General features: G+C 38.0%; 1 protein-coding gene across 12 annotated transcripts in view; it reads left to right on the forward strand.

Moving 5' to 3' along the window:
* NSD3 (nuclear receptor binding SET domain protein 3) overlaps positions 1-13,835 on the forward strand; it is a 122,431-nt gene that overhangs the window by 63,879 nt on the left and 44,717 nt on the right. For 11 of the 12 annotated variants that reach the window (XM_074383857.1, XM_074383858.1, XM_074383856.1 and 8 more), the window contains 5 exons: positions 2,018-2,118; positions 4,249-4,294; positions 7,155-7,285; positions 7,667-7,795; positions 8,419-8,545. In XM_074383857.1, the coding sequence (XP_074239958.1) occupies positions 2,018-2,118; positions 4,249-4,294; positions 7,155-7,285; positions 7,667-7,795; positions 8,419-8,545 (534 nt within the window). Of the gene's footprint in view, positions 1-2,017; positions 2,119-4,248; positions 4,295-5,163; positions 6,761-7,154; positions 7,286-7,666; positions 7,796-8,418; positions 8,546-13,835 lie in introns of those variants that run through there. The other variant, XM_010348715.3, reaches the window with a different exon arrangement.

The raw sequence follows: 13,835 nt of genomic DNA on the forward strand, positions 1-13,835 counted from the left end.
TCACGGTGTGATTATATTACCCTCAACACAACTAAATATTTTTTTGTTTGTTTTTAAGTAATTCCATTTTCATTTTTGCCCTCCCTAGAGTAGAACTTGAATGTTGACACTTACACTTAAGTATAGATCCCTGGGATTCTCAGGTCGGTCTGGGAGGGTAGCATATCTGTTGTCTTAGGAAACATTTTTGTCAGTGTAAGGCGAAGACAGTTAAAAAAAGGGAGCAGGCTGGGTGTGGTGGCTCACGCCTGTAATCCCAGGACTTTGGGAGGCTGAGGCAGGCAGATCACAAGGTCAGGAGATCAAGACCAGCTTGGCTAACATAGTGAAACCCCATCTTTACTAAAATTACAAAAAATTAGCAGGGTGTGGTGATACGCACTTCTAGTCCTAGCTACTCGGGAGGCTGAGGCATGAAAATCACTTGAACCTGTAGTCCCGGCTACTCAGGAGGCTGAAGCCTGGGAATCACTTAAACCCAGGAAGCAGAGATTGCAGTGAGCTGAGATTGTGCCACTACACTCCAGCCTGGGCAAAAGAGTGAAACTTCGTCTCAAAAAAAAAAATAAATAAAGAGCCAATACTTTTATTTGTGATTACTATAAATTGATTAACCACAGCTCCAAAACAATATATTATCATCAGACTACCCACTCCTTCCCAAAAACAAAACAAAGTAGTGGGATCCTTCATTCTGGATTTGAACTAAAGTGAAGGGAAGTCATTTATACATATCCAAGAGCAATGAAAGGTTAGATGAAAGGCTTTATAGATAGATATAGCTTCTGTCTGATTTTATAGGTCTTAGTGGCTTCTTCCTATGGCAAGTGAAAGGTGATTATGAGTTAGGAAGGAACATGTAGGTGTCCAAGCACTGAAAACGGAGAACAGCTGCGCTGCAGGTATCATTCCTCCTCAGGCTCACGGAATGAAATCATTCCTTAGTTTCTTTCAAGTTGTGTTCTTCAATTTCAGTTTTATCCTTTCCAAAAATGGGGGTCTATGTGAGTTTTCTTCAATTTGCTTTTAAAGAATTGTATTCTTTAAAAATCTTAATAGTTTGTTTTACCATTTAACATGAAAAAGCCTGATAATTTGTTTCAACTTGTTTTCCACAACTAATTATTTCCAAAGTATAACATCCCTTAATAGTCAAATTAATGATTAGGTTCACATTTTTGTGCTTTTCCAGCTTTTGTTGTTAATAACAATAGCAAAATTTATATAGGTGCAACAAGCCTTCTTAACTATTTTACGTATAGAATTAATTAAACTCATTTGTTAAAATGAAAAATGATTTTTTGAACCAGTAATTCCTAACATCAAGTGGGTAATAAAGACATTTTTATGCACCCCTTCAGTCCCTTCATTCCGTGAATTATAGTTACCTAAAGAGGTTTATGTGCCTTTAAAACTAAACTATGTCTCTGCTGTTTTAGTTTGACTTTTTTTTTTTTTTTTTTTTTTGAGACGGAGTTTTGCTCTTGTTACCCAGGCTGGAGTGCAATGGCATGATCTTGGCTCACCACAACCTCCGCCTCCTGGGTTCAGGCAATTCTCCTGCCTCAGCCTCCTGAGTAGCTGGGATTACAGGCACGCGCCACCATGCCCAGCTAATTTTTTGTATTTTTAGTCGAGACGGGGTTTCACCATGTTGACCAGGATGGTCTCGATCTCTCGACCTTGTGATCCACCCGCCTCGGCCTCCCAAAGTGCTGGGATTACAGGCTTGAGCCACCGCACCCGGCCCTAGTTTGACTTTTTAATTTTTAAAAAACCAATCCCTGTTTATTTGTATAATTTAAGAACCTTTGTGAATCCCAGTCTGAGCTCATCAGCCTTTACAATTTGTTCTGTTAAATAATTTATATGCTCCTGAGTATTTAGCAGCTTTTAATGATTTTAATTAAAATTCTAAATGGATAAGAAAAGCAAGGAATTTGGTCATATCTTAATTACATAGATGTCAAGATATCCTTAAATGAGTTTTTGTTTGTGTGTTTAAATCATTTCTTAGGCTCAGTAGAAAAGAAGCAGCAGAGAAGATCAATTAGAACTCGTTCTGAATCAGAGAAATCCACTGAGGTCGTGCCAAAGAAGAAGATCAAAAAGGAGCAGGTTGGCTTCCTACATGTAGAGAGTTAAAACATTGTATTTGTAAATGTTGTGGCTTACATTCCTATCTTAAAAGAAAGAAACTTTCCCCCACACTGGGTTTCCTTTCTGGACTATCTTACACTTCTGTCCTGGTGGGTTCCAGTGCTCAATTTTAATACAGCCATTCCTGTGATTCTGCTTCAAGCATTTTCACAGAAAATAGGCTTCAGGAGATGGGAAGCCAATGGTGCAAGACTCTTAAAAAATCCTTCACATTTATTTAGAAGTTTTGGTTGTCAGCAAAATGATATCATGTTTTTATAATTTTTATTTGGAACCATCATTGAGTTCCCTTTTTTTTTTTTTTTTAATTTTGATTTTTGATTTAAGCTGCTGGTATGTATTTTTTTTATTTTTTAAACAAATCAATTAATTTATATTCTTATATTTAAGAAGCAGATAATCATAGATGATCTGGTTTTTCTGTTTATATCGCAGATTTTTTGGAATGTTATTTTCCCAGTGGAATATTCACCTGGTATCAGGTTGTCAGATAAATAATACTTAGTTAAAAAAAGGCGAGGGGGGTTGCATTTTGACTGAAGTATATTAAACCAGTGTAATCAATATAGTAAGATACATTTAAATGACCTTTTCAAAGAAAATTTTAGAAACCATTCTTTTTTAAATTAAACTCACAATCAGATATTTAAAAAACTTTTTAGTGAGAGTATCCATTCTTACAGCCTAAACACCTGCTAGTAAAGAAAACAAATTTTGAATAAAATTAGTTTCAATAAGTTTTATATTTTTTAAACCATTTAATATGAAAGAGTGTGGGCTTTTCTATTTAAAATATGTCCTTCATCATTTTAAACTTCCAAATTTAAAAGCTAACCTTGTAGGTGCTCTGTGGTATCACCAAGCAAGTGAAACAGTTTTTCCAGAATATTTAACTAAAACTTAAACAGTATACTAGTTTGTCATTCATTTATCATATTAACTTTCATATTTCATACTTAGGAAATTATATTCCAAAAAATCTTTCTAAGCTCTTGAAGAACTATAGTATTCATTACCAAAATAAAGTTGTGATTTTGCCAGCTGGTTCCCAAATTAAGTCTGTGACCAGTCAGTTTTAAACTAATACGCAGAATGAATACAAAAAGCAGGACAAATTGTTAATGCCACTGTGTTATAGTTAGAAATAGGACAATGCCAGTGATTGTTTAGAAGATTTTATATTTGTATTACTAATTGTATCTTATAAAAGCATTTCTGTTGTATGTTTTTTTACCTGTTGTAAAAAAAAAATAAAATTTTTTTAAAAAAGCTTAGAACAATCCTTAAATATTTACAAAATGTGTTTCAACATTCATATTTCACCACATCTTAAAGAAACATGAAACTCAGTTCATAGCTTAAACAGGAACTCCTCCAAACAGCATCCTTTCTCTAATTCCAATGGTTCAATCCTCAAATTACCACGTGTTTTACATATACATTGGCAGAATAACTTCTGATCTCGCTCTCCTGATGTAGGATCAAGACACTGTTCATAAGACACTCAAGAAAGTGCTTTTGCAATATCACAAACTTATTTTCTTAAGTTTGTACTAGCAGCAAAAGTATTGAGCTTCCAGCTGTATGGAGCCCTGTAGCACTCTCTACAGAGAGGGTCCTGATTCCCAGCAACTTAGCTGTGAGTGCAGGCGCGGAAGGGGTCTTAAAGTGGCGTGAGTTACATTAACCTGAGTATCATAGTAAGTAAAAATTTATCCTAACGTCTTTGGGGAGGGAGGGGTTTATAGCAACATTGGGGCTGGTTGTAGAAACAACCCCTCTCCTGCCTTCCAGACACTGAGGAAAGTGTTCCTGTTCTCTTCATATACCAAGGGAATGGTGGGAAAAGTCTTTGCTAGAGAGCATGTGGCTGTGTGTTGTCACTTGGTATTCAGCACAGGCAGCTAGGATTTAAACCCTCCCTGATTTTGAGACAGAGAACTTTACCCAGAAGATGGGACTGAGTTCAGATTTCAGATACATTAATCACTCATCACTACTTAGATTGATGAAAGTATCTTTTCCCTCTGTTAATAATTAAAAGGGGAAAAAATTCCCTGTTAATCCTGTGTTTTTCTGTCCAAACAGGTAGAAACAGTTCCTCAGGCTACGGTGAAGACTGGATTACAGAAAGGTGAGTTAACATTATAATGTTGCTTTGCATTTCCTTGATTAAAACCAATTTTTAAGAATTACTTATTTGTACTTCATGTATTTTTGTCTGTCTCTGTAAATCATTGTTGTTGCTCTTCAGTGTGAAATTGCAGTATTCCCCGGTGTTTGTGTGTGTGTGTGTGTGTGACTTTTAGAGTTGATCTTATTCTGTACCTCCAAGGGAAAGTCTTACTTGTTTTGGTAAATTGGAGAACACCACGTAGACTTGATACTGTTTCCAACTTTTCTCCATAAGATTCTGGGGTTTCACTGGCTTATAAACTAGGGATGTGACGAATCCACTTTTTTTGGTATTCGACTGAATACCGAATAGTAGCTATTCATGTTTGTCAAACATGGACAAATCAGACAAGACAACCTGATTGAAAAAATCTTGCCACATTTATTTTTACAGTGCTGTAAAATCTTTTTGTAAACTAAAATGATTCATAGCATATTTATGGCCACTATTAGATGACCTTATGCGAATCTATTTGAGATATGCACAAAGTTTTAAAAAGCTTAAACTTATATCTGTATTTTCTGTGTGCAATTTGACTACAGTACAAACTCCATAGCATGATTCGTGCGTTTTTGGTGAGATCAAACTGTATTTAATACCTGTAGTTTACTCTGGGCAAATTGCATTATTTTAAAATAAAATAAAATAAAACAACAGCCTCTCTGCATTCTCGGGGAGAAGTCTGCAGCGATGGTCTCCGTGGAGATCCTCAGCAGAACTGAACAGCCTCTCGGAGGGAACACTGCTTGGCGGAGCTCCAAGAAAAGACATCGCGATCGCTGCGAGATTAGGAGGCCTGATTGCGTTGTGTTTCCACCATTCCACAGGGTCGGCGGACCGGGGAGTGCAGGGCTCTGTCAGATTCAGTGACAGCTCCGTCTCCGCAGCGATTGAGGAAACTGTGGACTGAGATTCCTGTACAATTTCATCCCAGAAACTCCAGACTTGTAGTCTCCATGCAAGATTTCTTTGTCGGCGGCTTGATAAACAGTTTCTTTGTTTTCGATTTTGATTTTGCCAATCATCATTATTGGCATTTTCCTGCCTGGTTTCTTCTTCAAGACTCTGAACAATTGCTTTAACATTCAAATGATTTTTTTTTTCGGTTTGAGCTGGATGGGTACAGCTTAAATCATGGGTCCAGCCTAAAAACCACCATTTAACTTACACTGATCAATTTCAACATGGACTGTTTTTGGTTTTTTGTTTTTAAATAAAGCATCATTAATGCACATCTGCAGGGTTTTGCCAGAGAGCCCAAACTGTATACATTACAATCATTAAAAGTTCTTATTTTTTTTAATATTAGTGCCGTTATCATGGAGAACAGCATGACAGCTGTCTTTGGCAGTCTGTCATTTTTCTAGCATTTTCAGAAACTCATCGGAAATGGCGGTACCTGTGTTTCCCTTCGAAAGCCTCTCAGTACAGCACTCCTGTTCCTCTGTTAAAACTCCTTGTTAATCCAGTGATCTTTTAGGCCAAGGAAATATTTTATGGTGGTGTTCTGGGTCCATACACCAGCAATGAAGGAGATAGATTTGTGTACTTGTGTTTTTTAATCAGCATTAACATGGGCAGGCACCCTCATTTATAGATGTCAGGAAACATTCAGTGAAAAACTTGTAGACTGGGATGTGATAACGAGGTTCCAGTAATCTGAGCAGTCTAACGAGGCCCACCTCCTCCACCTCAGAACGTGGCTATGTTCCAAGTGCTACTCTCACTCAGCCTGTTGCGGATCTTCATGGCCTCAGGAGACTTGTTTCTCCATGGGCTCTTCTGGACTGCACACTTCCATCATAGCTTGCTGGGCTGATCTAGATGTCTGTTTGTTGTATGGAAATTTTGGGGGAAAAAAATCCAAAACACAAACTGTGGGTTGAAATATTAACCGTCTCCTTGGTTCCTTGGTATTCACCGTGCCTGATCTGCACATTTCATCGTGGCTGTTTCTGTATAGCCTATACTGCATTAGCCCAAGAGATTGTTGCTTTGTAACTTTTTGCACTATTGTTTTGGCTGGATTTGTATTACACACAGTTTTAAAAAAAAATTCCACACTATTCTCTGCCTTTTTTTTTCCTATTTATTTCTTCCCGCACAAATGCCACATAGAGGCCTCCCATCCAGCTCTACGTGATTTGGCTGCACTTGAACACTGATTGTCCATTTACAACCCTCAGCAGTATGCCTCCTGAATGGCATGACATATGTAGATGTGCTGCAGCGCTTGTTAATGGTCACAATAAATGCCACTTCACCAAGGAAGTCTCAGATGAACAATTATGAACATCCAAATTTTATTGGGGGGCAATAATCAACTGAATTGCAAAATTCGGGGGAAAATGGCACTATCCGTGTACGAATCGAATACAAATCAAAGATTTGTCACATCCCTAATAAAAACAAGATGGAGATGTCTCTGCGACCATATTTGTAAGCTACACAGTATGTTGGGTTTTATGTCTTCCCCCTCCAAATTGAATGGTTCTTTGAATTGCTCCAGATCCATCAGCTATCCTGCAATTTTGATAGGATTGATTTTTAGGTTGGAACGTGGGCTCTGTTGACTGAAAAATAGCTTTAGAGGAGGAGAACTGAGTTAAATGTTTTGATAGAGTGGTTGTAAATTAAATCAATCACTACCAGGAAGGTCAGAGTTCTGAAATTTTGACTCATTATTTCATTGTTAACAAAGACAGCTGTGCTTTTTCCACACTAAAGATGAGTTTGGGAAAAGAAAGTATTCTCCCACACACAAAAAAATTAAACCTTACATACTATTTTAGGATTAATTTCAGTGTGTTGTATTAAGGTGCCAGCGAGATTTCAGATTCCTGTAAACCTCTAAAGAAAAGGAGTCGCGCCTCAACTGACGTAGAAATGACTAGTTCAGCATACAGAGACACATCTGACTCCGATTCTAGAGGACTGAGTGACCTGCAGGTAAATATGTGCAAGGGTCTGGACGAAGTGCTCTTTCTTGAACATAATGCTTTTTCCTAATTTATTTGGGAAAATTGGGAAAAATTTTTAAATACTCATAGAAAAAAAATCACTTTGGTTATTTTGTAACTTAGGAGCATCTTAATTTTTTTTGCACTCATGTTATATAACAAAACTATAGTTTGTTTGTAATTTTAACTACCGTTTTTCCCAAAACAGCAGACCTATGATATCTGTGGATTTTGGAAAGAAAGGAAGGAAAAAAGAAGTTGTTGTGTCAAGATCTAATGTTTGAGCAAGTCTTACTAGGATTTTCATAGCATCTAACTTTGGGGGACGTTTTGTTCTGTTTTTCTTAAAAATACTATGTTTTCTATGTAGGTAGGCTTTGGAAAACAAGTAGATAGCCCTTCAGCTACTGCAGATGCAGACATTTCTGATGTGCAGTCCATGGATTCAAGTTTGTCAAGAAGAGGCACTGGAATGAGTAAGAAGGACACTGTATGTCAGGTAGGCAGGTAACTGGTGTGATGGCTTGAAACAATTGCTATTATATTCTGCCAATAATAGACTTAACTCCTGTTGAAGAGGGTAATATGGTTCTAAATTATTGTGATATTACTTTAAAGCTACAGATCTAAAACCTCTCTTTCTGGTTCTTTTCTTCCCTTTCTGAGTTGGAATACTTACCCACATGCCAATCTCTAGTGTAATGTATTATTATTAATTAGAAGTAAATGGCAGATGACTGATTGGAAAAACTTTCTTAAATTCAAAATTTTGAAGTAATAACTCTCTCACTGTATTTTTACTGTTCTTGAAAAATACTGCTTTGCCCTGTGAAGAAAAGTTACATATGCAGATCCCAAAGAAGGAATCATAAAAGATCAAGTATGACTTTAAACTTTATACCATATTGGATCTGGAAATACTGTAATTATCTAGTTCTCTGGTTCCCAAAGTGAAGGCCAAAGACAAACAACATCAGCATCTTCTGGATACAGGGGCCCCCACCAGAACTACTGAATCACAATCTGTGGGTGAGGGACCCAGTAATTTGTGTTGTAACAAGCCCCCCATGTGGTCCTGATGTTTGCCAAAAGTTTGAACCACTGCTTTTTGCCATATTACAGATTTGTGAAAGCTCTGGTGACTCTCTGATTGCTTGTGAGGGAGAGTGTTGCAGACACTTTCACCTGGAGTGCCTGGGACTGACATCACTCCCTGATAGCAGGTTCATCTGCATGGAATGTAAAACCGGTAAGATGACTTACTTCGATAGTCATGAAAAGATGAATGGGATTGCGCCAGGAATATGCACTGGCAACCTCTCCTGGGACATTTTGTTCTCATCACTTTTATTAGCCCTCCTCCCCTCTTCTCATAGGTCTTTCAACAAATTAAGATTCAGCTTCAAGATTAAAAAAATAGTTAAATGTCCTCCTGCTGGTGCCTTCTGCCATAAAATCTGTCAAATTACCGAGATCAATTTGTGTTTTATCTAAAGAGTTATACAAAGTATGTTAATTGAGTTATTTTTCAAATGGATTTCAGATTTTGGGGGCTAAATTAATTGGTTTAAAGTTTTTTAACTTTAATAGACTGTGACACAAGTATCATTGCATAACTACAGTGACTATATTTTTAGTTGAAATTTGCAGCTACTAGAAATCATTTTTTAAACTTGGGATTCACCATTTATTTCTTATCTCACTATGCATAGACTACCACATACCAAAGTAATTTGTAGAAAAATAAATATGCTAGTTTGTATTTCTTCTCTCTGTAGCCATAATTCTGGTTAATATGAAAAGCAAGTTGTAGTTGTTAAACTCGTAACGACATGGCAAATAAAAAATAACTGGGATGACATGGTGGTGCTTCTAGGAACCATTCACTTTTTTTTTGTTTTGCTTTGCTTTGTTTTAGCTATAAGGAACTAAGCCGATTGGATAGCAAATATATGATGATATTCTGATGTTACCTTTGACTCTTTATTGTTTTTCTTCTCCTTTCTCTTTTATTTGGATGTGACTCTTTATTATTTTTCTTACCTTTAACTCTATTATTATTTCTACTCCTTTTCCTTTTATTTGGATTCTTACCGATGTTTATTTTATCTTTTCTTATTTGATTGTATGCCTCCTAAAATCTTTATTTTTTTACTGAACACTGACTTATTAAATACCAGGTGCTACGAGTACTAAGCATTTTCTCCTGCTGTTTCATTTGATCCATGATGAGATAGGTACTATTATGATTTCCATTATACAGAAGGAGAAACTGAGGCTTAGAGAGTTTAGTACTTTGCCCAGAGTCACAAAGGTAGCCCATGATGACTCTGGGATTTAAACCCAGCAACTTGACTCCAGATTTTTTTTTTCTTTACCGTGGTCTTCTACTGCCCTAGTGAGTAGGATGGATATCGCAAGTCATATGTCATATATCCTAATATACACTGATGCACACACACACACACACACACACAAAATACACACACACACCACAAACATACACAAACTAAGCTATAGAAGCTGTTTAGAATATATAACTTAAAATTTGTCCCTTATAAAATATTTTATTTATCACATTTAGACTCTACAGTAAAACTTGTGAACAGTTTGACAACAGGGAGCCTGTCGGTCATATTATCTGCACACCACTTTGTTTGGCCTTCAGAATGCATTTTCATTTTTGAACACAGATAGAGCATGTCATCCTGGCTCCTCACATTCCCCATTATTCCTTTTTCTAAAACTCCGACATTCCAGTCACTTACATATCCTGCCTGGCCCCTTTAAGCATTCAAGCATTAGGCAGTTCTTGTACTGCTATAAATAAATACCTGAGACTGGGTAATTTATAAAGAAAAAAGATTTAAATGGTTCACAGTTCTGCAGGCTGTACAGGAAGGATGGTGCCAGTCTCTCCTCGGCTTCTGGGAGGTCTCAGGAAACTTACAATCATGGCAGAAGGCAAAGTGGGATCAGGCAGTTCAAATGGCAAAAGCAGGAGCGAGAGAGAGAGAGTTGAGGGAGAGGGCCACACATTTTTAAATGACCAGATATCACAAGCACTCCCTCACTGTCGTAAAGACAGCACCAAGCCATGAGGGATCCACCTCCATGATCCAAAGACCTCCCAGCAGACCTTACCTCCACCGTTGGGGATTATATGTCAACAGGAGATTTGGGTAGGGACAAATTTCCAAACTGTATCAAGTATTCAATCCCTGATTTAAGATATTGATAGGAAGGACCATGTATCTCAATATTAAAACACGTTTTTTTTTTTTTGTTTTTTTTTTGAGATGGAGTCTTGCTCTGTTGCCCAGGCTGGAGTGCAGTGGCACAATCGCGACTCACTGCAACCTCCACCTCCTGGGAGAGTCAAGAAATTCCCTGCCTGAGCCTCCTCAGTAGCTGGGATTACAGGCGCCTGCTACCACACCCAACTAATTTTTGTAATTTTAGTAGAGATGGGGTTTCACCATCTGGGCCAGACTGGCCTTAAACTCCTGACCTTGTGATCCATGCACCTTGACCTCCCAAAGTGCTGGGATTACAGGCATGAGCCACTGCATCTGGCATAAAACACTCTTAAGGCTTCTTTTCTAACTCCAGAATCCAGGAGAATTCTTCTAACAGAGGTTAGGTATATTTAATTTGGTACACATTATTAGAAAATGTAAGAGGGAAATTTGCTTAAAAAACAGTTAAGTATGGGATGTTGTCAGCATGAAAACAAAATTTTCAAAAAAAACCAGTTGGGTAGAACAAAGTCAGAGGACTCACATTTCCTCATTTCAAAGTATACTTGAGCAGATAGTGTTCCAAAGAAGATGTGCAAATGGCCAATACACACATGAAAATATGCTCAACATAATGAATTCTCAGGGCCAGGTGCAGTGGCTCACGCCTGTAATCCTAGCACACTGGGAGGCCAAAGCAGGTGGATCTATGAGCTCAAAGGTTTGAGACCAGCCTGGGCAACATGGTGAAACCCTGTCTCTATTTAAAAAAAAAAAAAAAACAATAATTAGGGAAATGCAATTAAAACCACAATGAGATGCCACTTGATACCCATTAAAATAACTAGTATCAAAAAAGTAAAAAGAAAACATGTTGGCTTAACTGTCAAAATTGTGTGATATTGGCATAAAGACAGACATACAGACCAATGGCCTAGAAAGCCTAGAAATTAGCCCTTGCATATATGATCAAATGATTTTCGATAAGGTGTGAAGACTAGTCAGTAGAAAAAAAGACAGTCTTTGCAACAAATGATGCTGGAAAAGTTGGATATATTCCTGTAAAAGAAGGAAGTTGGACCCTTACCCAACAGCATAAACAAAATTAATTCAAGATGAATCAAAGACTAAGATATAAAAGCTAAAAGTATAAAACTCTTAGAAGTAAACATAGCATAAAGGAAAAGCTTCGTGACAATGGATTTGGCTGTGATTTCATACATATGACACTGAAGGCACAGGCAGTGAAAGGAAAAATAGATAAATTGCACTTCATCAAAATTAAAGGCAGCCCACAGAATGGAAGAAAATATTTGCAAATTACGTATCTGATAAATGATTAATACCCAGAATATATAGAGAACGTCTTCAAGTCAGTAATAAAAAAACTAAACAACCCAATTCAAAATTGGTCAAAGATCTTGAGCAAATAGTGCTCCAGAGAAGATGTGCAAATGGCCAATACACACATGAAAACATGCTCACCATAATGAGTACTCAGGGCCAGGTGCAGTGGCTCACGCCTGTAATCCTAGCACATTGGGAGGCCAAAGCAGGTAGATCTGTGAACTCAAAGGTTTGAGACCAGCCTGGGCAACATGGTGAAACCCTGTGTCTATTTATTTATTTATTTATTTATTTATTTTATTTATTTATTTTTTGAGACGGAGTTTCGCTCTTGTTACCCAGGCTGGAGTGCAATGGCGCGATCTCGGCTCACCGCAACCTCCGCCTCCTGGGTTCAGGCAATTCTCCTGCCTCAGCCTCCTGAGTAGCTAGAATTACAGGCACGCGCCACCATGCCCAGCTAATTTTTTGTATTTTTAGTAGAGACGGGGTTTCACCATGTTGACCAGGATGGTCTCGATCTCTTGACCTCGTGATCCACCCGCCTCGGCCTCCCAAAGTGCTGGGATTACAGGCTTGAGCCACCGCGCCCGGCTTAAAACACTGTTTACTTCATAACAGTTTTATCTCTTTTTTTTTTTTTTTTTTGAGACAGAGTATCGCTCTTGTTACCCAGGCTGGAGTGCAATGGCGCGATCTTGGCTCACCGGAACCTCCGCCTCCTGGGTTCAGGCAATTCTCCTGCCTCAGCCTCCTGAGTAGCTGGGATTACAGGCACGCGCCACCATGCCCAGCTAATTTTTTAGATTTTTAGTAGAGACGGGGTTTCACCATGTTGACCAGGATGGTCTCGATCTCTCAACCTCGTGATCCACCTGCCTCGGCCTCCCAAAGTGCTGGGATTACAGGCTTGAGCCACCGTGCCCGGCCCCTGTGTCTATTTAAAAAAAAAACAAAAACAGTAATTAGGGAAATGCAATTAAAACCACAATGAGATGCCACTTGATACCCATTAAAATAACTAGTATCAAAAAAATAAAAAGAAAACATGTTGGCTTAACTGTGGAGAAATTGGAAACCTTATGCATTGTTGGTGGGAATGTAAAAGGTGTTGTGGCTGTTGAAAATCTGATGACAGTTTCTTGAAAAATTAAACAGAATAACAAATGATCAAGCAATTTAACTCTGGGTATATATCCAAAAGAACTGAAAGAAGGGGCCAGGCGTAGTGTCTCACGCCTGTAATCCGAGCACTTTGGGAGGCCAAGATGAGTGGATTGCTTGAGGGTAGTATTTGAGACCAACCTGGGCAACATGGTGAAATCCCATCTCTTCTAAAAATCCAAAAAAAAAAAAAAATTAGCCTGGCGTGGTGGCACGTGCCCATAGTCCCAGATACTCAAGAGGCTGAAGTGAGAGAATCACCTGAGCCCAGGAAGTCTGCAGTGAGCTGTAATTGTGCCACTTCACTCCAGCCTGGGCAACAAAAGTGAGACTCTCTCAAAAAAAAAAAAAAAAAAAAACAAAGAACTCCAACAGATATTTGAACACTCATGTTCATAGCAACATATTCACAGTAGTCTAAAGGTAGAAACCACCCAAATGTCTATTGATAGATGAATAAACAAAATGTAGCATATACCTACAATGGAATATTATTCAGCCTTAAAAAGAAATTCTGATACATGCCACAACATGAATGAACCTTGAGGACATTATGCTGAGTGAAATAAGCCAGGTATAAAAGGCCAACAAATGTATGATTCCATTTATATGGATTACTTGGAATAGTCAAATTCTTAGAAAGTAGAACAGTATTCACCAGGGTTGTTTGGGAGGGTGAGATAAATTCTTTAATGGGTGCAGAGTTTCAGTATGGGATGATGAAAATGTTCTGGAGACAGATAGTGGTAACAGTGTGAATGTACTTAATACTACTGAACTGTACACTTA

Source organism: Saimiri boliviensis, chromosome 13 (assembly GCF_048565385.1).
Source record: "Saimiri boliviensis isolate mSaiBol1 chromosome 13, mSaiBol1.pri, whole genome shotgun sequence".
Classification (NCBI taxonomy): Eukaryota; Metazoa; Chordata; class Mammalia; order Primates; family Cebidae; genus Saimiri; species Saimiri boliviensis.